The sequence below is a fragment of the Lutjanus erythropterus genome, chromosome 23, assembly GCF_056507025.1.
Source record: "Lutjanus erythropterus isolate fLutEry1 chromosome 23, fLutEry1.hap2, whole genome shotgun sequence".
Classification (NCBI taxonomy): domain Eukaryota; kingdom Metazoa; phylum Chordata; class Actinopteri; order Lutjaniformes; family Lutjanidae; genus Lutjanus; species Lutjanus erythropterus.
Genome location: NC_139339.1, coordinates 20,621,101 through 20,647,955, shown reverse-complemented (window position 1 = coordinate 20,647,955; position 26,855 = coordinate 20,621,101). Strand labels below are relative to the sequence as shown.

General features: G+C 43.1%; 1 protein-coding gene across 1 annotated transcript in view; it reads left to right on the top strand.

Annotated features, from left to right (window-relative positions):
* Nucleotides 1-687: 687 nt before the first annotated feature.
* Nucleotides 688-26,855, top strand: part of efnb3b (ephrin-B3b) — a 111,946-nt gene continuing 85,778 nt past the window's right edge. The window contains exon 1 of the mRNA XM_084711682.1: nucleotides 688-2,216. Coding sequence (XP_084567808.1) covers nucleotides 2,068-2,216 — 149 coding nt within the window. The 5' untranslated portion in view covers nucleotides 688-2,067. The remainder of the gene's footprint in view (nucleotides 2,217-26,855) is intronic.

Here is a 26,855-nt window from a genome sequence, read left to right as displayed (position 1 = left end):
GTGTGTTCTTGGCGACCGAGGGCCTCCGTGTAAACACTGGTGTGTGTGGCCCTCAGCGGGGCCTGTCACTCGGCCCGTCCTGCACCTCATCAAGCTTGAACGGGGGCACTTTGAAGTGTTGCTGCTGGGACTCTTTCCCTGTTCTGTCAATGGGAGGACAGAAAGAGACAGAGACAGAGGGCCACATCCTCCCACACGGCGAGAGAGAAAGGGGGATTCTTTTTGTTTAGACTGGACTGCAGACTTATGAGGTGAATCCAGTCCAATGATCACGCTTGACATCATTCAAGGAGGTATTTTTCTTATATGGTTGACAATTGTTTCCAAAAATGTGCAAGTTTCTCACAGCAAGACTCTGTAATTCTACTTTATCTTATAAAATACTGTCATAATAGTCTTTTAATGCATCTCTAATGAGCTCACACTGACCCTTGAGGCACATTTCATCTCTAATAAACCTGAAATACACCTATAGGGACTCATATCTTTGCTGTGACATTTGTATAATATCCTTCTAAAAATTTCAGCTGGATTGTTTCAACACAGTCCTCCTCCAGTGCCACATGTGATGCCCTCTGAATGCGTGGGGGGCGCTCTTGCTCTTCCATGGAGGCGTGGAGCAGAGGAGGGCGCACGTTGGTGAGCGTCTGGTGAGGTGGGGGGGTTCTTCTTCGGCGTTTGAAAGGAGGCAGAATAGAGCGCCAGGGAGTCCAGAGGTCCGAGTCGGGGGGCCCCTGAAACTCCGAGAGAAGGAGGAGTAGAGGAGGTGCTGAAAGGGACTCGATACCGCCCCCCCCGAAAAAGCCTGGAAGAACTGCGCTCCGTCAGTGCGCCCTGCCTGCCAGTCGGAGGATGGGGATTTTTTTTCCATTCATCCACGTCCCCTTTTTCCCTCCTCCTCCTCTCAAACAAGCCAGTCGGTCTGTCAATGTGCTGCGAGCATTAGGGCAAGTCAAACCAGTGGGATTTTGAGGCGGAGAGACGGATGAGATAACGAATGAAGCGCTCTGCTCTGGCCGAGGAACGACGCGTCTGTCCTGCTCTCCAAATGATGCGCTGCATCAGATAGGCGTCAATTTCCACCAGAGACTGATGCTCACAAGTCGCATCTTATTTTTTTTTTAATCACTCCACAAGTTTCGCGTCGGCCTTTGTGCCACATTCTGAGAGTGGGGATGCTTTTCTAGCTCTTTGGTTTGTTTCTCGCAGTTTTCTTTGAATTGATTCTTGGACTTCTTATCGATTTGGATCCTGATTTGTTTTTTTTTCTTTTTTTTTTAATTTTCAACGAATCCGTCACTGAAGGATTTGCGGATTTACAACCTGTGTTTTACAAAGAGGAGAATACGGATTGTAATGCGCACTGACTGAGCCCACCGAGCATCAACATGTCTTTATGAGGATGGAGCTGTGGACATGAGTGACATCTTTTCCATTTTAAACGCTTTACCTTAACAGTTTTTTGGCCTCATCTCGATTGTTTCTTTCCAACAGACTGACAATATTTCCTCTCAGCGCAGCCTGACATGTTGGAAGGTAGATCTGCTTGCGAGAAAACAAGGTAATGGGAGAGAAATCACACAGAGTCGGCTCAGAGAACAAGGGAACATTGTTCGGAAAAAGACAATTAGGGCGCACCGAAAGGCAACAGAAATAGCTCCTGGGTGGCGATAAATTTTCAGAAAATTCGATTGAGTGGAGTTATATTTGAGCCGAGGAGCGCTGCTTTGGAAAATCGAGGACTAATGACAAATTAATGGGAAAGTCATGGGATTGGCACTGAAATAGTACGACCGTGGACGCGCAGAAAAACCGTCGTTTTTGGAGACCCAGACGCACGGATTGAACAAGTTTCTCCTGCACGTTTCAGAGTCTGCTTTTTTCGGTTTGATCCAGCGCAATTTGCTGAATCGTGGATCCATGAGGTTGAATACTACAGCAGGCTCTCCCTTCACACTTTGACTGCCTCTACCTAGAGCCTGATCGGGGCTGTAGTCGCACATCCATTGTTTTGAGAGTCGCCTTACAAGCATTGAAAACACAGAAAATATCGCCCTTTTCTGTTAAATGGGGCTGCACGTGCTGGGTGTCAGGGTTGAAATGGCGTGTCGAGGGAGTGGGAATGGATTGGGGATCCTGCTGATATTCTTACTGGATTTACTGGGGACGGCGGCCAGCAATATGGAGCCCATCTACTGGAATTCCCTGAACGAAAGGTAAGAGCAGTTAATTTTTTTTTTTACTGGTTGCTTCATTGCAGGTTTGAACTTGAAGTTTCAGCCCACGCAGGAGCAAAAAAACTGATCGAATAATTAGTTTAATTGCACGTTTGAAATATGGCATGCAACTTGAGCTGGGAAGAGGGGATTTGGGTACTATTTAAAGAATCCAAGTATCTCCAAGTGTCTGGTAGGAATGCAACATGACAGAAAGCACCATAAAGTTCAATAAAGGCACACATCGGCACAGAGTACAGGCCTGCCACTGACACAGCCCCCTTTTTATTTCTATTTTGCCAATTTGTTGTATTTTCTTCCCCCAAAAAATCACATAATTCCATCCTTACTGTTTACAATCTAATATAAACAACATAATTTGATCAGTGCATCCACTCTGAGCTGGAACAGGCTGCTCCGTCTCACAGCTGTTCTGAATTTGTCACCCTCACGTTGATTATTGAGGATAATCCAGCTGCAGTTCGTCTTATTGGTAAAGTCCCTGTAAACTGGAACACATAGAAGCAGTGTGTGTAGGATAATAAAGACGTGTGTGTGTGTGTGTGTGTGAGATGCTCTAATTGCTGTTGCTGGATGACCTTGATTAAAGTCTAGGCCCCGGCCCGCAGGCCTCTCGAACACCCCCGTCTGCCCACCCGGCCACGCTCATTTGCATTTTTTTCTTTCCTCTGGAGAAGGTGTCAGGCATTAGCTGAGGAAATGTCATTTTAAACACCTCTCGGCCGTCCGGCCTTAACGACCGACACCACTTTTCTCACACCTCTGCCAATTTCCCAGTGTCTGAATAGACGCCCGGTGGCGGTGACGGGAGGGGGGTTTGGAGAATAACAAGGCGGCCTGTATGGAGGTGACACCAGGCTTCAATTCTGCACAGTCCTCACTACATTTCTGGGGACAAACTGGGACAATGTTATTTTCAGCTAATAAATACACTGTAAAAATAAAGTACTTAAAAAGTTAGTGTCCGGACTGACTTAAAAAATTTAAGTTGAGTGAATTTTGAAAGACAAATTAGGGCCATTTCAAATTGATTCAAAGCAAACAAACTTCTATAGTCAAATAATTTGATTAAATTCAGTTGTACTCAAACATGTTCAATAAGTTTAAAATATTAACTTTAACTAACGATTCTTAAGTTACAGTGATGCATTCAACTGTCAAAATAAACTATTTCTTTTAACTTAAAAAAGTTAGTGTTTAGGCCGACTTAACATATTAAGTTGACTGCATTTAGTAAGACAAGTTGAGGTAATTTTGTAATGATTCAAAACAATTAAACTTTCTAGTCAAAACTTGATTTTAATTCATTTGAATTTGAGAAAATGTGTTCAATAGGTTGAGGATATTAAATTCATCAACTCTTGATTCACACTGACATGTTCGCTGTGAAAATTTGTGTTAACTTAAAACAAGTTTTATGCGCAGGCTGTCTTTAAAATTTTAAGTTGTCTGAATTTTGAAAAGACAAGTTGAGGTGATTTTGTAATGGTTCAAAGCAAGATCAAGTTATACTTGAAAAAAACATGTCAAATAAGTTTAAAATATTAAGATGAACCATCAAGTCTTCATGAGCATCGCAAACTTAAGTGTTATGAAAATAAATAAATCAACTTGATTTAACCAAACTTGTATATTTACATTAAGTTAATGAGAAAAGATTAGTTATCTCCACTAAATTCTTCTGTTTTTTAACAGTATAGTATATGTAGGCCACCAGGCTATCAGCTTGGTCCAGAGGAGCTGTCATTTCTTGTAAACTTGCCAACATTACTCACTTTATGATACAAAAAACATACAAAAGCAAATTCACTTAGGCTTCCTTTAGGCAGTCTACCAAACCTTGCCACCCCCAGCTCACACCCATGCCAGGAGCTTTTTCATAGACTAACAGGTTTTTAATGCGTCCATGTGCTGTGGGCTACGGCCTGCCCGGTTTCTCCCCTCTCTCCACAGATGTGACTGTGCGTGGGCCCCCGCAGTGGAGCCAGGCATGAAGCTCTTAATGAGGGCTTTTTGTCAGCAGTGGGTGGATTCACCCAACAGGGGAGTAGAGTTGGACACGGGAGGGTAATTTTCACTGAGAAGCTAACAGCCCGGGCTTTTGAGGCCTTACAGGTGATTCCACGCCATTGTCTGTTAATGGAGTTTAGTGTTAGGTGGGTGTCAGGGCTTAGAGTGAATGGGCCTGGCTGGCAATTAGAGGGGTGGTGGCTTTGACGCCAGACTCCATATTCATTTCCACAGATTTGCTCACTCATATATTCAAAATACAAAGCCTATTGTATACTATGAGGCTTATTCGTGAAGCTTACTATTCATAGTTAATCAGCTTAGTCATTCCTCCTGTTTATTTTCTTGGCCCTTTTACACTCTTTCCATGTACTTGCTTCTCCCCGGTCTCTACATGACAAGAACACTACTTTAGTTTCAGCTGCCTCGGGGCAAAATAGGTTTTGGCCCTGGGCTGAAATATGTTAAGAGGCCCTGCTCGGCCAAATAGCACGCATCTTCCAAGGACAAAGTCCGGAGCCCACACACATCTGGTTTGTACTCCTGAAATGAGGCGAAAAGTAAGCAGAAGCAGCAGTGTGTATCAATCAGGTGCAGCCTGAGCGCATGTATGGTTCACATCTCGTCTGTGTAGCAAATGGACTGTCACGTTGTTAACCTCTAGACCTCTGCTGGATGTGCTGCTTTGAAGTCCAGACCGTCCACCTGCAGCTTCCCTCCTTCACCTCTCCTCCCATCTTCCTTTCCGCCTCTGTGAGCAATCTCCAGCTCCTTCTCCTCTTCCTCGCCCTCTCTTTCACACCTCTCACCCGCTTTCTGCCTCTGTCTCCAATACCATCCATCTTCCGTCCTTGTCCATCTCCTGTCACTTTTCCGTCCGTCTCTATCTCTTCCTCGCCAGCCCTCCCTCCTCCAGTGCAGTGACCAGACGTAGCAAATTGGAAACATGTGTCGCATCCAGCCACTAATTATAGCGCTAGAGCAGCCATTGACGCACTCAAAGATGTGTTAGGAGTGACAGAGGTGAAGGAGGAACCAGGATGCACATGTCTCAGACTCTACCACCCGATTAATTCCTGGTACACAGTATAAACAAAATTATCTGGCTGCTGTAACTTAGAAATTATTTAAATTATTAATTAAACCACAGATTATTTTTACAATTAATCGTGTAGTCGAGCAATTCTCAACCTTTTTGAGCCGCGACCCCCAATAATAATAAGGTTGGTGTTCTCGCCCCCCGCCCCTCATTGCTTTGACTCTTACAAAACACAAAATTAAATCTCTTCTAGAGTAAATTATATTACTTTAACAGGCGATGTAAATTAAAAACGATTCCCCAGTCTAAATTATAGCCCTCATTTCCCATCATGCTTGCTGGACTGAGTAGTTTAATTTAGCTATTGTAGGTTACACAATGAAAATTTTGTTTTTTGCTGATGTTGTTCAGAACATGGTCGTTTATACTGGTAATTGTCATTTTAGTGTTGGTTTATAGTTTTAACCATTAGTGAGGTGACTGCTAAATTTCTTAAAGCTGTATTTGTTTGTGTTTGCATGTTTTTGAATACTATTCCCTAACGTTGAATGTCTCTAGGGGACTGATGTCACTGAGAGCTGCTTCCTGGTTCTCATTCCCTGCTGCTTGCTACAATATCTTATTTCATCTTATTTACCAAAACTATCTGGCGACCACCAGAAATTATCTTGCAACCCCCTCGGGGGTCTCATCCCAAGGTTGAGAACCACTAGTTTAGCTTACAAAATGTCAAAAAAGTGTGAAAAATTCTCATCACAATTTCCCAGAGCCCAAAGTGTTCTCTTCAAATGCTTTTTTTTGTTCAATCAACAGTCCAAAACTGAAAGACTCTTCATTTACTGTCATAAACGACAAAGAAAAGCAGCAAATTGTCACATTTAAGAAGCTGGAACATGCAAACGTGTGACATTTTTGATTGACTGAAATGATGAATCGATTATCAAAATCGTTGGCAATTTCCTTTTGATTGACAATTCGCTGCAGCTCTTTAAGTTACAGTAAAGTATAGTATCAAAATTGCTTACGGCCATCAAGCACTGCATCCGCCCTTTTATTGACTGCCCCATCAGTTGAAATTACTCTGGCCCCGGCAAGAAAGAGAATAGACAGAGTTGTACGGGGAGGAATATAAACAGAGACAGGTGCCAGAAGGTGAATGAGAAACAGAAGGAACGGCGGCGAGAGCAGAGTGGGGGTAGAGACAGTCCTAACCCTAAGTAAATCAATACCAGTTAAGTCTCAAGTGCCAATACAGGTTCTGCTCGAGGAAGAGAGAACTGAACCAGAACGATCACCTTGGGAAGAGCTTCCCCCCTCAGACATACATTATCCTTATCTCAGCATCTCCTATTATCGGCCTTACACGGACGCCCTAATGAAAGATCGAATCTTACATTACTGCTCCAGAGTTTGGGGGTCGGGTGGGAGTGGGAGTGGGTGCTGGGGATGGCGGGGCAGGCGACCCACACATACACGCACGCACACTGGGGATCAAAGAGGTCACACTGATGGACACACACGCAGAAAATGAATTCAAGTAAAACGAATGTTGGCTTTGGTCACTCTTCTGATCACAGCATATGGAGTTTTGTAGTCCTTGGCGCTTTTGCAAGTTTGATTTCAGCGTCTGTTCTTAAGGCCAAGACCTCCCGTTCACCCCTCCCTCTACTCGCTCTCCCTCTCCCTCTTTTCCTCTCTTCCCATACTTTTAGTAAACGGCTGTAGATTATTGTAAACGGCTGCAGAGGGTGGGCGTCTCCTCGCTCGGCGCTCCCGGTGACTTGTAATACAACTATTCCCCCTAAGATCCACATTAAAATTTAATCCCCCCTTCCCGTTTCTCAATAATTCATTAATCGCCGGCTAATTGGCGCCGGATAAAAGACTAGCTAACTAGGCTAAGTGTTTCAAGTACAAAAAACCAGAGAAAAGACTCAAAAAAAAAAAAAATCACTGGAAATCTTCTTTGGCGAGGGTATTCTGGGACCGAGCGCGGAGAGTGGAATAAGTGTTAGTGGGTCAAACGGGGTGTCATATCAAAGAAGCAGCATTCCAACACCCATTTATTGATCGTTTGCATGTTCAAAACTCCACACCCGGTTTCACACACACACACACACACCCCGCAAAAATCCACCCGTAGGTTTCCCATTCATGAATAATTCATGCATGAACCGAGGCTTTTCTGGGCTGTGTGGATAAGTAAGCAGGAGCCTGGTAAGCCTACACGCATCCTTAGGCTAAATGATTAGAGAATATCCACTGGGTACTTATTTTTTTAGATTTATTTTAGGAAACAAGAGAAGGAATGTAGTGGAGAAAAGAAAAGAAAGGGTGAATACGAACCATATTGCTCAAGCTGCCTGTTAAAGCAAGCAGGCAGGAGCTCTCTTTCTCTTCCGACCTCCCTTTCCCTTGGTGAAAAAGAGGAGTGTGTGTAAGTTTACGAGCTGAGAGCAACAGGAGCTGTGAAAAGAGGTTTCAGCTGATGTGGCAGAATGGAAAGGCCAGGGGAAGGAGAAGAAGTAGAAGAAGAAGAAGAAGAAGAAGGCAGCCAATCTGGCCAGAGGCTGAAATCCTTTTCTTTCGTTTTTTCTTTGGGCATCGTAGGCAGGCGGGCAGATGGAGACACAAGTACGCAGTCGGGCTGTGTGAATACAGACATGTGAACAGACAGATGTGTTCTGAACAGATGCCTGCACATGTAAATGACCCTCAGGGGGCTCGACCTCCCCTCCCATCTATGTCGGACATGTGTGTAAAGACCATGTGTGGTCTTAATGTATCTGTTTTTTTTCCAGAGGTGTGAAGTAGCGAATGGGGTTGGGTATTATTTGGACTTTAACGATTGCGATCCATTGATTTTGGTTCTTAATTTTTTTGAGAGCCTTCTTTTATGCAATACCAGTGCTAAACGATACTTTTACACAACATGATCCACATTAATGGATAGATTTTTCATTGTTAAGTAACATTCGAATCCTTTGAAGTGTAATACAGTGACATTTTAGACTTGGCTTGGCATTTACGGTAGCCACTAGCTAACAGAAGGCTACCTTTTCTTGCTGCTGGAGCCACATAGACAGAGTGCTGCTGTAATGTTAACTAGGCACATTTGGTGATGTGTCTTTAATACTCTTACCATAGGGCAGCCATTCAATTGACAGCACTGGCATCTAGATCCTAAATCAGGCACCATAATCTGCGTTCACGTGCAGATTGCTGGGTTTTGTTACCCAATCCTCGTCCCTCCTGCCCTCTTCACAGCAGATTTGTGTGAAACACTAGTTATCATGGATACATGCTACCAGTGGAAACAATGAATTAGACTAATGTTAGCAAGATAACCATAAGAACGGAGGTCTCTTGTGGTTTCTATAATATTTTGGGGGTTTACTTAGGTTACATTACTGTGATAATCCGTCCTTGTAAAGGAGTTTGTTGCATGGCATTTGCTAAATTTAGGTGATTGTTACAACTCACACAATTTGTGATATTCACCTGCTAGTCAAGCAACTTAGCAACAGCTGAGTAGGTTAACTGACAATAATGCTGTTTTAAAGGCACAATATGTAAATTCTGCTGCTATGGGGTCTGTCACTTTAAAATGATAACATAAAATGCAGTTTGATGAAGTAGTGTGGGATCATGTAATTTTTCTGACAACTTTTAACTTTTACCCCCTACATATACACACATACGTACTTTATGCTTATTAGTTTTTCCAAACGAGCTTGTAATAAGACCAATTTCTACCTAAATGGATTGGACAATAACACATAAAAAAAAAAAATTATTCGTCAGTACTTATCACACATGACAGACATAATAAGACAAAACAGAGTGAGACTCTACGACGGGGAAAAGGTTTAGTTAACTTTGCAGAGAAACAGCTGGTATTAATATCTTTCAGATGTCTACTTTTTACGGGTATATTTTGAGTACATCTCAGAGCTTGTACTTTTTCACTTTTACTTGTTGTTGAATCACTACTTTTACTTTTTTTTTCTTCTTTTCTTTTTTACACAAGTATCTGTACTTCTACTCGAGTAAAGAATGCGTGTACTTTTGCTGTCTCTGTTTTTGTTATATGTGCGAGTGAGCATTAGACATGCAGCCACAATGAAGACCATACACATGGGATGGCAGATGCACACCCACATATACACACACACACACACACACACACACACACACACACACACACACACACACACACAGGAGAGAGGTGAGGAAATTGGCAGGCGTCACGGACTGTTGTTCCACTCGGAATTCATTCATTATTTTATCACTCGATTATAAGTTTATTTGGCAGGGGCAGTGCACATTCATCAACATCATAACAGCCATAAAGCGGTGTTGTAAATATGCTGGGGTTAGCTAAAGAACTAATTTACTTCCCCAGTCCCGGGGGCTTTAGAAGTGACTTTGGGATTTTGGTAATTGTTAAAAGTGCTGATGATTAGGATGAAGGAGATTAAAAGCGTGTGGCTGGCTGAGCTAGTTCACAATGTTGGAACACATGCAGGAACAAGCAACTTTTCTTCCCTGGAAACACATGTATACACCGCACACACTCACACATCCACAATGGTGGTGGTGGTAACAGTAATCCAGGCCGTAGGTCTGACGGGGTCACATGTGTCCCAGCATCACTGGGCAGATTGCCCTGGGTGGCTGAACCCGGAGCCCCTTAGCAAAGCCAGCCAACACACACACATACACACACCCACACACACACTTGCCTCTCATTAGCTTGCTTCACAGCACACCCTGCCTAAGCAGGATCATCCAATCCTCCTGGCAGCATTTGGACTGGGCCAGGTCAATCCTCCTCCCCCCGGGTGACACAGAGAAGCGGACTGGTGGGATGAGAAGCCAGTCTGAAAGTGTGTGAGGCCAGAGGGGGGTGCAATGTCAAGGCAACCTCTGTCACACCGTTCATCACCTTCTCTATCCTTACTTTAACTCACGTTTCAGTCTCTTAGTTCTTTCCCTCCCTCCCCCTCCTCGTCTGTCATCCCTCCATCCTCCCCTCCTCCTTGATCTTTAGTTTTGTTTAGGCTGAGTATCACGAGACTCCTTGCTCTGCTGCTGCTCCACACATCTCCACAACATCGGGTCGGGCTCGTATTGCAGCAGCTACTGAGGCTCCGGCATCATTCCAGATAAACGGGATAGCAGCAGGAGGGAGTTGATGCTGTTGTCATTTCGTGTTTGTGTGTGCGTGTGTGTAGATTCTGGTTTGTGATGGAGGACGTGCTGGCATGTGTGTGTTTGTGCTATGAATACTAAATTGTGTGTTAAGATCTCCAAGCTCTAAGCTGTTCTGATGTATGCCACGAGCACTTGCACTGCAAAAAGTCTCTGTCTGATCTTTTCTTTTTCTTTTGTCTGTAATTGAGTTGTAAAGCCTTATTTTCTCAAAACAAATGAAAGAATCTGCCAGTGCAGTGGGACTGTTCAGAATCCGAATTGCCTCTTCCTAAGTACCGCCCCCTTTTGCTCTGCGCTCCAATAACAGTTGAGCATGCTTGATTAACAGCAAAACCCCAGTCAACTTTCTCCTTTCCTGATTCCTGTACTTCAGATATGCTGTATGCTATAGGCTTGTGTGTTGAAAAGAAAACCAAATTTTGAAGCTGGTTAAAAGATGTCTCTGGGGGACCTGTAAAAACTAAGGTTCACAAAACACTAGCTAACATGCTAACGATTAATGTAAATTAGCTAGTGTTTTGCGTTTTGCATGAGCTAATTTGTCCCAGCAGCCATCTTCAAAAGCTGTTTTTTTTTTCATAGCATATAGCATATCTGAGTACAGGAAATAGCGAAGGAAAAGGTTGATCAGTGTTAAATAACTTTGACCGAGGTACCACTACTAAGCTTGCTCAACTGTTATTGGAGCACAGATAAAAAAGGGGCAGGACTTCTGGTCAATTCCATATTCCATGTTCATATTATTTCAATTAAAACAAATCAGCTTGCCTCAAGTATTTTCTACATTTGCAGTTATCCCAATGCAGCAGCCTGCATTATCCTTACTAGACAGTCAGGTGTGGAAAATTCTTTAAGGGGTTGATTTCTGCTGGAAAATAAGTTGAAATGTTCTTAAAGTTTGGGCAGATTTTTGAAGAAAGTAAAAACTGTTAAGTGACAGTTCACCCCAAAGTCAAAAGTACATATTTTTCTCCTTACCTGCGGTGTGGTTTGTCCATCTAGATTGTTTTGGTGTGAGCTGCCAACTTTTGTCCATAGAGATGTTTGCCTTCTCTCCAGTATAATGGAACTAGATGGCACTCGGCTTGTGCCAGAAAATCATCTGAGAAAGTCAACAGCAATGTCTCTTTCCGGAAATCATTTTCATCACTTTCACAAGAAACAATTTTTGTATCATCAAAAGAAAGTAGTTCCTACTACTTTTTTTTTTTTAAATCAATTTGAGCCCCACAAGCAGAGTGCCAACTACTTCCATTAAATTTGAGACAAGGCAGACATCTCTGCCACAGATATCTTTAAAACTTGACACTCACACCAAAACAAAGATGGATAAATAGCACTATATATTTATTTTTGATTTGGGGGGTGAACCATCCCTTTAAGAGATTGAAATCACTCGATTTGATGGAGGTCTTTTGCAGTGCATGTGTGTGTTGTTAGGTCTTTTCACACCTGCCCTCCCCTCAAGCAGTGTCGAGGTGGAGTCCTCCTTTGCATGCAGTCCTACACATCATTATGCAGAACTTGTAAAATGCAAAACAAAAGACAAATGTTTTGTCCTCTTATCTGCAAGTCACTCCCTCAGCAGCCAGACTTCACTCCAGTGTCAGCCTCTTTGCGTCCCGTCACTTTCATCAGCCCTGAAACTCCATCACTCTCTTCTCGTCGTCTGCCTGTGAACGTCAGAGCGGCGCTTTGATTGGATGCTGGCCCAAAATGATTTTGTAACTGAATGTTAAAGAGACGGAGAGTGTGTGTCTCTACACAAGAGAGACAAATGAGCTGGTTGCTGGTGGACAGCTGTGCCTTGTCACAGCTGAAGTTTTGGCAAACATCTTGCGACCGATATGAGCAGAGAGGGCAGAAAATAGAAGAAGTGGGTGTTGTCAGGGTGAGATGAGGGGAAGATGGAGGAGACGGGAGGAGAGCAGGGAGCTGGCAGGGTCGGAGAAGGACACAAAAAGCGTGAAAGACAGTGAGGGAAGGCGAGTTAAGAGGGAGATGGATGGTTTGGGAGTGCAGCCCGGGTTGACAGTGGTACTGGCTGACGTGACACATCCCAGACAGGGAGAGTGACTGATGATCTATAGGTCACCACCATGACTAGCTGCTTCCTGCTCGCATACAACCGAGCCGGCCCCTCATTCCTCATTACTGACACGTCCCATAATATTTATCCCTGTGAAGTCCGGCATGAAACCCGGTAAGCTTTAAAGGAATTCATTGACTTTTTTGGGTAGAATGAGCTCTTTGATCAACTTAGCGTGGAGCGATTAAGATAGTGGCAGCTGTTTCCACTCTCTGTATTTACCACAGTTCAAATGATAAGATGAGATGCAGCTTTAACTTCACACACACACACACAGTATGCAGGAATCACAGAGGCAGAAATGATGCCAAATGCCTCGTAGCAGACCAGTGTGTTGATAGACTTAATTTGCCAAAAGCTAAATCAATGCCTTTAAAAGAAAGCTCCACTGTTCTACTGTATAATCAATATTTGAAGTTCATTGCACTCCAGGATGAAGTGTTGTAATTTACATTTGGTCGGTGAACCCACCTTTTCTCGCCTACTTTCTCTTCAGTTTCTGATTTTCTGGATTTCACACTGTAAAAACTCAAAATTTCAAAAAGTTTCAAAAGATGTACCACCTAAAAAGGTTGCTGTTGCTTAGATAATTTTCTTTTCTTCTTTGGATAAACTTCAATCTTTGAGTTTTTAGACACCAATCAAATCTGAAAACTCAAGTTGTTGGGTAAACTCATTAAAGTGAAAGTGAATAATACTTAACGATTTAAAGCGACTACAAGGAACTTTCATATTGTGTTAATATGAAGGATACAAGCAGTAGTCTTTCCACAGTAATATCCACAAAATATAATGTTAAAAATTAAAAAGGATCTAAAAAAAAAAAAAACTCTCCTCCTACTTCTTTTTAATTGACTAATATGCTTCACACTTTAACCTTGCCTTGGAAAATGTAAACAGGCTCATTTCATCAGAGAATCTGACCTGGTGGCAGCCATTAGTAATATCTATATAGAGATAACCAGTCTTCTTGCAGATGGTCCTGTTTGCTTCTGTCAGTCATATAGGGGCATCAGTTATAAATTGAGACTATTTCCTTACCAGTTCAAAACTCTTTTTAGTAGCTTTAATATTCTCCAAATGCAATCACCACCACCCACTTCCAAGCACCCAAATAATTACAATTAGTTTTTCATTTTATCAAGTTGTTTTTTACAGTGCATAGAGAATCATCAGTTGTGTTGTTTGTCGGTGAAATGAGGGACAATAATACAGTTAGTGGAAGTTCCTCTGAGGCATCCTTCTTATTCAGAAGTCAACTTTTCTTTTGGTCCGTTGAGGCTCCAGTCAAACGGTGTCTCTGGCTCATCTTTGATGGATTTCATTCTGTGCGATTCTCAGTGAGTCTAGGAGTCCTTGCTCTTTGATTGTGCAAAATACACTCCAAAACCTGACGTTTTCCTGCATGCTTTTTCCTTTTCATTGTGCTCCATTGTAACTGAGGTGCAACACAGTCTCTTTAAGTCATGTCGGGAATAACAAAAACACACCGTCAAACGTCGAAATGGACCTCGAGATGCAAGGCACACAGCCGGTAGCTGCTTGTGCAAGTGATGAAGTAGTTACAGGTGGCGTTTTCTTTAAATATCTCATTTTGCATTTATATTTTTGGCATAAGAAAGCTGTTATCCAGAGATTTGCCGAAACACACAGAGCCGCAAAAGTAAGCATACATGAATCACTGTGCCTGCAAGGAGCCTGCTAACAAAGCAGAGCAACTATTCACTGCTCGAGTACAAAAAGATACATGGCTTTTATTTGTGTGGGGGCTGGTTGGAGGGGGTGTGGATCCTCCTGGCTGTTGCAGTAGATGTTCGGTCTCTTGTGTGGGAGATGTGGAGACCTGTTACTCCAAAGCATCTTAGCTTTAAGATAATCTTTACCCATTGACTTACAATGGGTCAGCGATGATCCCTCATGCTAAGAGGCTTTGGTGGGGGAACCCTGGTCTGCACTGCCCCGCTGCAATAACAACCAGTCATCTTGAAACTTGGCTCACTCATAAACAAACACATTTATTACCCCATATGAGCACAGGCCTACTTCTCTACCTCAGATCTTTTGTAATGTTCTCCATCACAGGCTCCCAGCACCTTGATTATTTTTCCAGGCTTCACGCTTTCTTCTCCTCAGATGCTCGTGTGTGTGTGCGCACATATGCATAGTTCTAATTAGGAGGTAAAAGACCGTACAGCGAGCGTGGTCCATCTGGCTTTGGCATTAGCCCATCATTCTTACAGTCTATGGGGGAAACTGACCTTGGCTAGCTGTGCAGGGAAAAATCATGCTCCATTTCCTGGGTTCTGCATTAAATACAATTTAAGTAGGATTGACGTTAAAAATGTGAGATTAAGATGAAAATGTAAGATAAAGATTAATTCATTTTTGGATGCAGAGGGTTTGAGCTTCATGTGGGGTAGTGTAGCTGCTCTCAGTTTGCAGAGATCAGATATGGAAGGTGGCATAAATTGCTTTTGTAATTTAAAAACCTCTCACTTGTGGGTGAGCGCAAGAAACAGTTTGTGTCAAGGTTTTCTGCTTCTATGTTTCACTGATGTTGAGAAAAGAACAGAAACTGTGAAAGCAACAGAGTTCACAATATAGCCTATATTAATTTCAGTCTCACATTACCCTCAGAACATTATTCTCTTAAGGGAGCACTTCAACATTTTGGGAAATAAGCTCAGTTGCTTTTTTTGCTGAGAGTTAAGATAGATGAGAAGATCAATAGCACTCTCATGTCTTTGCATTAAATCTGGAGCTGGAACTAGGAGGCATTTGTCTTAGCTTCGCATAAAGACTGGAAGCAGAGGGAAACGGTTAACCTGACTCCTTCAGTTCTTTAAAAATCCACCTACGAGCACCTAAACCTCAGTAAATAATATTACACAGTTTACTCTTCACTGCCTATTGTGGCCAGAGAAGACTTGTGTGGTTGAAAATTAGCAAACTAATTTAGGCTACTGTCTAAAGTTTGCTACCATAGGCTAATGGTCATATCAGACTAAGGAAAGCTGTAGCAGCAAAAACTGTGAGTGTGTGGAAATGAGCAAAGATGCATTTTGTAGCGCCATGTCATTGTTCTGATGGGGACATTGTTTCAAAATCCCAATCCCAATAGTCCAAAAAATGTCCCACTGAACAGCTGCTCTCATATGTAACTAACAAGACTTAGCTGAACCCAAATCGTGATCTTTTTCTGAATTTAATCAAGTAGTTTTGGTGCCTAAGCCTCACCAAACTGTGACCCTTTCACAATGTTAACCACACCAAATGTCACCTGAATTTGTCCTTTCTCGCACATCCAATATATGGCAATATTATGCCAAAAAACTCCAGGGAGAGAGAGTATTTTGGGAACAGCAGGCCCTCAGAGTCACTGGCTTTTGTTTTTGAGATAACAGGTTGTTGGACAAATGGGTTTTCTGTCCAATGGGACATTTTTCTGACGATTGGGGTTTCGGAATAATGGTCTGTCAGAATAATGGACAGTCCCCTATTTTGTTGCTAATGAATTTAACTTTTCATTTGCAAGAGAAAGAATGTGCCATTTTTTTTTTCTTTTTAAAAGTTATATAATCTCACATTGACAGGTTATATTGTTCTCTTTGGACTGAGACAATCCAGACTCCTGGGTTTATGAACCTTTTTTTTTTCAAACCTGCATTGGATAAACTCAAAAATACATGGTTGTCAAACTCAAACAAGGCTTGTTTCTCCCATTTCCTGAAACGCCGACGTTTTGCCGATAAAACCTGAAGCGATGATTTAAGGCCAAAGTACAAAAGTAAACTAGCTGACTGCCTCCAAATGGTCGTTTTTTTTTGCAGCATAAGGAGAGCAGCTCAATGCTTTGTTGTCTAGGACAAGTAACTCTAACAAGATCCATCTTGTGTAGAAAGAGCGCTGGAGTGGATTGTTGTTGCCCCGTCCACATGCCATCATCTGATACCCCGGCGCTGGCTATAATACACAACTCTGAGCTGCTTTTTAGTGGTTTTACCCTCCTTTACTCTCGTTCTCTTTGTCCTCGTGTCTTGCAGTCAGCGTTAACACACACCAGCATTCGTATACACGCAGCCAGGCATGCATGCACACAGTGGAGAGCTTGTATACACACACATACACACACATACTCATGCATGCACAGATGAAAAATGTTATTGCTCTCGGTGCTGGAAAAAGTCCAAGTGGAAGGGTTGAGTTTCTTCAGAGGTACCCCCACCAGCCCCCCCCCCCCCCTTTCTCCGTCAGTAGCATATCCCTCACTCCTTCCTTCCTTCCATCCCTCCTTCACTTCACCCTCCTCTCTCTGCTGCTCCCCGTGAACAAAAGAGCTCTCCCCCCTGCACACAGCACTTCCACTGAAAGCCCTCACACACACTCGGCTCTCCGGCTTCGCACTCTCCCACACGCACTCTTACCCCTCTCGTCGTCTGTAAAACCAGTCCACTTCTCCACACTAATCCCCCCTTCATTTCTTTTGTCTTTTCTTTCACTTTGTCTCTCGCTGCCTGGCTCACCACCAGTGTAAATTTCCTTCTCTGCATATCCGAGCCGTTATCGTGTTACAGCTAGTTGGCAGACAGTAAAATTTATTCCCTCCTTTTTTAAAATTGCTCTCTCCCTTTTTTCCCTTTTTGTCTCTCTTCGTCTTTGTGGGTGGTTTTTGATGTGTAGTCTCTGTTTCTCCTCATTCGCTCATCACCGTCAAGCAGTAAATAGGTCCTCTGTAGTGAAGACAGGATGAATAATCATGATTGCCTATCACTGCGGTGTCAAAGTAATTTGGGAGCAACTGTGAACCAGAGCTCAGCCTGCACACACACATACACACAGACGTACATGCATGAGCAGATGTACCACTCCCTCAACATTCTCATGAAATCAGGAAGCCATTCCCTCATTAGCTATCCCATCTTCTAACCTCCACTCCAAAAAAAAAAAAATCTTTCTGTCTTTCTCCCTTATTCTTTATCAGTCTTGTTCTCTATTGGAGTGCAGCTGTATTGCAGGTCCCCAGCCACAGGAGGGGGGAAAAAAACAGATGGAGCGCCCTCCTTTCTTCTTTTCTTTCTTTCATCCTTCCTTTCTTTCTTTCTTCCCTCCTTCCCCACAAAGAAAATCAAGCCAGAAGAATGCTGGTGTGCGCAGGGTGGGGGGAAAAAGGGGAGGTGAGGGGGGGTGGGTGGGACAAAAGCCTTCCTTTTCGACAGTCTCTTCTCTTGTGTTCTTTCGTTTTCAGTTGATGGATTGGTGGCACGGCTGTGGGTCACTGTGCCGAACATGTGCAGTCCTGTACCTTGTGTGTGTGCATGCATATTTGCATGTGAAGTTTATTGCAGTTACGTGCTGGTTGGGCTTTAAAAAGTAAGGATGACCAGGGGCGGTAGTAACACTTTTCGTTTGAGCTTCAGTCACCCAGTCCTTGTTTGCGCTAGATTTCTCAAACTTTGATACATGGTACCTACATGTGTCTGCTACAAACAAAACTCTAAATAAAACCCTTACTAAGTCCCGCCTCTTTTTCCTCTGCGCTCCAATGACAGTTAAACAGGCTTAGTACTATGGTCAACTTTCTCCCTATACTAGTCTGTGCACTTAAATATGCTATATGCTAAGCTAGTCTATGTTGTAAAGAAAACCGAAGTTTAAAAACAGTTGAAAGATGTTGCAGGCAATGCAGAAAGTCTCATAATTGTAATGAAGTGTTGTTATAACTATTCCCATCCCGAGCCGCCATTACACAGATAACTATTTTAGCATGTGGTGCTTGAAGGTTTAAAGAAATTGCTAATTTAGATTATGTAAGGCCAACCATTGTATCTACAATACAATAAATACTGGTCAAAAAGAATCTTGATAAAAAATCTTATTTTTTTGGTTGTAAAATCCACAAAGTTGTTCACAGAGACATGCCTGCCGTGAGCTCAAGAAAGGAAATGGGAGTGTAATATATTGATGATATCACTGCAGTGCTGCTGCAGGGATGATATATATTTTGTAGGCAAACTTGAAAGTTTTAAGTCATGAGTCATCTCTCATTTAGCCACATGTTAGTTTGTAAGACACATAAAAACTTAACAAAATTCACAAATGGGGTATTTACTGAAATATTTATGTTGAAGAACAAAACATACAAATGTTTTAAGCTTGTGTGAACCACAGACTTTATTTCAGGCAAATAATGAAAAACCCGTTTGACTTCAAGACAAGGGAACTGGAAGTGCTAATATGCTAACTATTTCTGGGTTTTTGGATTCATTCGTGCAGCACTCTTTTAGTAAAACTGTCAATGTTATAACTTACCTAGTGTTACAACACTCCCAGGTCTCCCCTACTTGCGTTTATCCTTGCTAGCTAACTCACACAGCTGCTGTTTGTACTGGTTTTCCCATTCTGTGTGTTTTCAGTAAAGCCACTGGTCACAGTTAGGCCCAGCCCATCTGGAGCCTTTAGTCCTGGGTGGCCGTTATATTAGATATGTGTGTGGTGCGTGTGTACACAGCTGAGCACTGCAACACGTCCAGCCTCTGAGGTGTGTGTGTTCTGGCACTTGGTTAATAACACGCATTATCTGATTTCTTAAAGCCTTAATATAGCCACTGCAGAGAGGCCAAACAATGCCACTATCGTGCATAAGTGCTGTAATTCAGCTGTATTTTTTATGTTATCTCCTTTTAATCAAAACCTCTGCTTTCTCCTTATGTTTCTTCTTAAATGTAATCACTCTTGTGATGGGCGAGCTAACTCTATTATGGTGGTACTTAGCTAGAACAAAAGAATTCACTCAAGGTCTTGTTTAAGTGCTCATGATGCCCTTGCATGCTGAATAGAGCTGAGTTTTATGTGTGTGTGCACTTTGCTTGTGTGTGATTGTGTGGATGTCAGGCATGCGTCATGCGTGGGTGCGTGCGCTTGTGTACATGCCCTGCGTGGGTTTGCGTGTACCCCTCCTCCCCTCCCTCCCTCTCTGCGCTGCTTACAACCCCCCACCGCCCCTCCATCGCCACATTAAGCATTATTTGCAAAACAACACAATCATGTGAGACAAAGCAAGGTTTCTGGGCGAGCATGAAAAGGGAGAGTGAAAACAACAGAAACTGGCCTGTACCACTTGACCCTATCGAGGGGGGGGCGATGAGGTGGTGATGAGGTGGTGTGGAGGAGTGGGGGGGGGGGGGGGGGGGGGTGTTGTAAGCCAGGGGGGAGATAATCCCTCCAGTCATGGCGGCCCCCGTGTGCTCAGCTCTAACGTGGCGCGCTAGGCTGTCAATCACTCAACAAAGCTGTCTGTAAGGGGATTATGAACCCGCGGACCCTCCCTCCTCTCCCTCACCCCTCTCTTTTTCTCCTCCCATTGCCTTTTCCCCTCTCTTCTTTTTCTCCCCATTCATTTCCCCCTCTTTCTCCTGGGCCATCTCTTTGCATCCCGCCCCTGTTTTTCCACCTTCAAACCTGCCTGTCAGTCCCCTTGTCCACTGTCCCCACACAACAAAGTGTGTCTTTTTCTCCCAGCACACATTTTGCTTTGCTGTCTGAAGCTTAGTTTATCTTCAGCTTTCCATCCGTCCTCCCTCTGTCCTCCGTAAGCCCTGTTTCTCTCTCTCTAAAGCCCCCCTCGCTCTTTCTCTATCTCTTCGTCCCACCCGTGCGTTATTGCTCACCTAGACAAGAGACAGGTGTTTGTGTGTGTGTGTGTGTGTGTGTGTCTGTTTTTAGGTGGTGACAGGTGTCCAATACTCTGAGACTGAGGAAATCAGCCTTGCACCTATCACGCAAAAGAAAGAACTGGAAAACCAAGGACAGATGAGCACAAGTTCAAATAATCAGCTTATTCTCTAACTTTTATTGTCACGTAGAAACAAATCTACCGCACAAGGGAAATGTGGCAAATAAACTTGTAAGGGTTCCAAAAGAAGCATCTTTGAATTATTATTACACTCAACAAAAATATAAATACAACACTTCTGTTTTTGCTCACAGTTTTCATGATGTTGCAGTAAAAAGTCTCAGATTTCTTTCATTCACACAAAAGGTTTATTTCTGGCAAATTTTGCCAACAACTTTCCTAAAATCTGTGAGCAGCTCTCCTTTGCCAAAGATAATCCATCGTCCTGACAGGTGTGGAGTATAGTGTAGAGATGCTGATTACACAGCAGGATCATTGCACAGGTGTGCCTTGGATTGATCACAATAAAAGTGCAGTCTAATGGCCTTTTCATTGTCACTTTTTTTGGTCAAATGTGCAACGCTGATTTGCACTTCCATTTTGTAATGATAAAAACTTGACACTTCCTGATTTGCAGCTTCATAATATAAGCATTTAAATAATTAGGACATTTCAATGTGAAGGATTTATAGGAAATGAAAATGTTTATTCACTGTTTTTTAGTTGCTTGACTCAAGATAACTGCATCATCAGTTAAAAGACATACCTTCAAGCAGGTAGCCTTGTAATGGATATGCAAATCCCTGCCATGCAGTGAGTCAAAAATTCATTTTTTCCCCCCAGGAGGGTAAAGTCATGACCCACTCTACTCTGCCTCTGATTGGCTTATCCTGATATTCTTGACCTAACACCAACCAATCACTCCTTGTGCCAACGAAGGCAACAAGTACTAGTCTATCAGAGGTGGAGCAGGGCAAGCCATGACCTTACCCTCCTGGGCAAAGAAATTGGATTGGGGTGGTTTAGGCATGAAGACTGATTGGTTAGGTTTAGGGTAAATTTAACAGGGTAAGAAGATCAGGGGCAAAGTAATGACTTGCCCTAACTTTGCCCTCCTGGGGAAAAAATGCTTTGTGTAGCCCTGGATGCTTTTGTTGGTTAGGTTGGCTTGGTTTAGGCATGAGGAGTGATTGGTTAGGCTTCCCCTCCTTGGGGAAAGAAAAAAAAATGTATTTGCATGTAAAATAGCCATAGTTGAGTGCCATTTTAGAGTGTCCTTTTATTTTGACCAGCCCAAGACCCACTTGTGCAATAACCCTGCCGTTTAATCAGCATCTCTGTATGCCACACCTGTCGGGTCGATGGATTATCTTGACAATGCAGAAGCGCTCAGCATTTCAGCTTGACAAAACAAAACACCTACATTTTCCCCTGCAAACTTGACTCACACCTTTTTTCTTCAAACTCTCTTTCCTTTTTGTTGCCTGTGCGCCCTCAAAACACACATGCACCAAGCTGTCGTCTGGCTAAATGTCACCGCTCCCATAAATGTGATGAATAGCTCACAGTGCTATCTTATCTCCCTTTTCTTAACCAGGCTGTTTTAAACCCAACCAATGCTTCCATCAGCTCCTGCAGGTGGTGACAGAAGCCCCTCCTTCTGCTCCCGTGGTCACCCTCCATTAAATCCTCGTTTTTCCTCATGGACTATCTCTCCATCTACTCGTCTGTTAAATGTCTGTTTAGCTTAAACGTCTGTCAGTGCTCAGACGAGCTTTCACTCTTCACCTCCTTTAACCGGTTTCCCCACCTGTGGTCCTGTTTTATCATCTCACTGTTGTTTTTAACATCACTATCTCTCTCCTCGTTTCCTTGCTCGGTGATAATCTGACCGGTTTGCCCAGTAGGTCACATTAACTGGTTAATCTGCCCCAATCCTACAAATAATCTCACTGCTTTAATCCAACATCCAGCAGTTGGCCCTGCGTCGGAGAAATAAAGATTTGTGTTTCTGTTGGCAGTGAAAAAGAGATTGAAGGGTCAAGGTTTTTACAGATTCACAGCAACTTTTAATTAAAGTTCTGAAAGGGCTCCCATTTTTAGGTCAGTTAAAGGTTTAGTTTTAGCCTTTTTTTTAATAGAAGTTATTTCTTTGTATAAAAAGTATACTTCATTCCTTTTTTTTGTTTTATCTCTGTATTTTGGCAGAAAAGTAATTTTTAGTGTTTTTATTTTATATTTTCTCAGGCAAAAGTCTAGATTTTTTTTCTTTGGAAGTTTTTAGATTTGATTTACTTTTTCAATACCACATTTTAAAACCTTATTTTAGTTGATCCAAAACTGTGTTTCATGGCTAGATTTAGACATCCTGTTAACAATAATAACCCTGAAGGAGATTATGATGCAAAGAGACTTCAATTTAAAAAAAAAAAAAACATTGATGGAGAGATGCTGAGATTTAGCAGCCATTCATTTCAGCATTAGGAGAGTTAGACACGTCAACGATGAAGAGTGAAACTGAGTGAGAGGGGAGACAAGGGAGACAGAGAGAGGGAGAGACTTAATGTGGGTGACAGGGTTGTTATCTAGCAGGCGGCTGATGGTTTTAACAGCTGTATTATCTTGCGTATCTTATATTGGATTAAGCTTCATTCTCTTACATGCATCGCTCTCTGATTGACGCTCTGATTAAAGACATCCACTGGCAGAGACGCAGAGACAGACAGAGATGAGGAAGATGGGCGAGGAAGGGAGAGGGGGAAGTTGAGGGGGAAAAAGGGGGGGGAGACGGTGAGGAGCATTGCTTGAATTGGGCCAGTACCCATTAATACGGAGTACTGGCAAAGTACTACTGGATGCACAAAGGTGCTCATTAGTGCAGTATTCTAATGCTCATATTTGGCTGTAAAGACCTTATTTTCAGTATTGTAGTCAAGAGCGCCTAAACTCAGATTAAATCATGACCAAGACCAGAGTGTATCAAGACCAAGACTTTGAGGGTTTGAGGCACTGCTTCTGTATTTGGGTACATTTCACAATTTCAGCTGTTACAGTCTGTCTAAAACTGTTTGACATGGTGACAGTTGTCTCACTTAGTGCTTCTTTGCAGAATAAGAATTATTTTTGCAGAGAAATACTTTGTGGTTTAGAAAGCTGAATTATATTACAAAAGATTTGGCTGGCAAGGCTGTGTAAAAAGGCAGAGACCTTCAAAATACGGTCTTGAGTACTACAGAACTATTAATTTTATTTAAGTACAGTACCACCAGTGAAGCCCATTTAACTTGACAACAGATACGTCATGCATTTCCTATAGACGACTCATAGCAGAAGGCTTCCAACCTTTTAAAGTAAAGCAGAAGGAAACACCAGTTTGCACTGGCAGTAACTTTACACAGTATTCAAGTACAGAAGTACTGATATCTGAGACTTCTAGAAAACTTCAGCCGCTTGTTTGAGTGGATGATAGTCATGGGTTGGTCAGCCGTGCTACCAAGCAGGACCACAGCAACATGGCTGTCCTCTGCTGCAGTAGATCGTAGTGGAAACATTCATGGCTTGGCGTGGTTTGGTGCAATTAAAATGGGTTAACCCCAAACCCATGGAAAAATAATATAAGCATCGGCCAAAATAGGCCCATTTCCTGCTCAAACAAGCCACGAGAGGTGAGAGGCGAGAGGTGACCGGAGGTGTGAGGTACAATATGTGGTCTCTCTGCTGGATCAGAGCTTAGATTTCTCCCAAATCCTCCAGCCATAAACATTATGGACAGAGCCCAGCAGGTAATTTGTGCACATGAAGCACTACTAGAGTTTTGTATCACGTATTAGCAATTCATACCCTCAAATGAATAATTCTTGCACATAATTCGTAATTCGCTGCATGTGTATGCTATTCAGGCACCTGGTTAAGAGCACCGGCTGCTTTTTTTTTAACTTCAGTTCGAGCACTGATGAAGAGCAAAGACGAGAGATGGAGAGGTGAACAGAAAAAGAGAGGTGGGGGCGGTAGAGAGGGAGAAAAGAGGGTTAAGAATAAAGATGGAAGAAAAAAAAGGTAAAAGATGAGAATGTGTCATACCTCTTATTAGAAACTGTGACTCTGATCTATTTGGTCTCATCTCACACCTCCGCCTTTGCACGTCACTTTTCTACCTCTCACTTCTTTTCTTACCCGCTCTCCTCTCCCCCCTTCTCTCCCCCGCTTTCTCTTTGTCACACTTGTATCTATCTCTCGCTATTTCTCACTCTTTTCTCTTTCTTTTCATACCCTGCAGTCTCTCACCAGCAAAAAACTTCTCATGCTCAGTTTGGTGTGCAAGCCTGTCAAGCTTGCTTTGAATACACACACACACACACACACACACACACACACACACACAGCAGCATATACTCGTATAACTCTAGCATACAGCCAAGGGAATAATAGAATCAAGGAATACTCTGAGATAAAGCGGAGAAGGGGGGCGAATAAAAGGATAAAGCAGACTGAGAGGGATAGAGAGCTTCATATTATTAATTTAGCTGGAGAAAGAGAAAGAGAGGGAATTTCTTTCAATCCCTCCCCCTACACCGCTGCTTCCATAGAGCTCTATAGTGGCACACAATGGAGAGATTGGAGCAGGAGGGGGGGAGAGAAACAGAGAGGTAGAGATAATCCATCCTGCTGTATAAACCTCCGAGTTTAACTGTTTCATAGCAGCGGCTTTTATTCCTCCGTGATCATGCTTCTCCATCTAATTTCCGTCCATCTTTTCTTTCGCTACCTTTCATTTGCTTTATCTTTTTTTGCCCTCCTTCTTCATCTCCATCCCTCCATCCCTCCCGTAGCTCCTCCATCTACCTCTCTGTGGGCTCTCTCCCTAATCCCTCCAACATTTCTTCCAGACCTATAGACGAGAATAAACCTGCCCACACCCAGCCAACCATGTGTGTGTGTGTCTGTGTGTGAGCAGAAACACACATACACACACTCACACATGGCTCTTTGTGTCCTATACACTTAGAAATAAAGATGCTAACTAGAACCATGGAGGTTCTTCCGCTGGTCCCTATAGGAAAACCCCTGTTGGTTCCTGGTCTGGAATCTATCCACCTTATGCTGACAGGGATTTCTACTGAGAACTATTTTTAATCCAAGGGTTTTATCTAGAACCCACCCATGGACTTCTACCATGAACAGAGATTTCATCCAGAACCCAAGGATTTCAACATCCTTGAAAAGTTCTTTCTTCCAAAAACGGTTCTTCAGAAGCAAATGGATCCAGATAGAACATCAGCCCTTTTGTAACCCTTATTTCTAAGAGCGTATATGCATGCATCACATGTATGATTTTGGTGTGCGGTTGCAAGTGTATGTTCGCAGTTGGCAGCCCACTTGAATTTGGCAGAATATCTCCTCATCTGGCACAGGAAGAAGGGAGGGCGTCCCATAGCGAGGGATTACACCGACTTACACACACACACATACACACATTTATTGGCACATATTTGCACATTAAGAAATGCAAAGCCCCGCGCTTTCAGCCACACACAGACTTATTTGGGGGTGGCTCACTCATTCAGACAGTGGGATATCAGTTTCTCTAAATTTATTAGCAAGTATTATGAGCTGAAAAAGTTTCAAGAGACGCTCAGTCCTTCAGAAGGGAAAATATAAACCCACAAAAGGTGGTGTACATCACTCCTCCAGGCTTAATGTGTTGCAGAAAGAGTAAATATTTTTATCCACATGCAGAGAGAAGTCGACACTTCTTTATGTTGCCATAAACCGAGCTGTCTCGGCAGGATGTGTCTGGCGTTGTGAAGCAGCTTTCTAGCCTCCCTGCCCAACAAGAAGCGAAATGCCAATGAAATGCATTTCTGTAATGGGCCTGCTGACAGTGCAGCAGCTACATGCACCGGGAGGAAATAGTCTCCAGAAGCCTGTTACTGTAAAGTGTTTCTTTGTCTCCGAAGAGAGATGGAGGGAGCTGGTGGGAGGGAGGAGGGCTGCAGGGGAGGGGGAGCTAGATCCAGCCCTTTGTATGAACCTGATTGATAGGTGTGTCTGACCTTTAGCACCTCTTGAGAAATCCTACAAGTCATTCTCTCACCTTATATTTAGTCCCCCTCCGTATCTGCTTCACACACACGCACACACACACTTTCAGACAGGCTCTGGATGGAAACCTAATTCTGTCTTTTCTTTCTCTCCTTTTCAAAAACCTCCCAATTACAGCCACTCCATTTTCCACCTCCCTTCCTCTCTCCTTCTCCCCCCTCCCTCCTTTCTTAACGAGCAATCTCGTTAATGTCAGAGCGCCTCTTTCTCTCTCTCTCTCTCTTATTCTTTCTCTCATTCAGGCTTTTGGCCCATACAGAGAAAGAGAAAGATGAAGAAGTAGAGATGGAGAAATCAGAGCTCCGCAGAAAGAACAAGTGCTGGATGAGAGAGGGGTCGAGGGGAAGGCGAGGCGAGGCAGGGTGCGGGCACGGAGAAGCCAGAGTCTCCATAATAATGGCCAGACAAGTGTGTGAGATTACCGCCCTGGTTTCAGGGGGGACATAATTATATGCTGCACAGGCTGTCAGAAAGAACGAGATGAGGGGG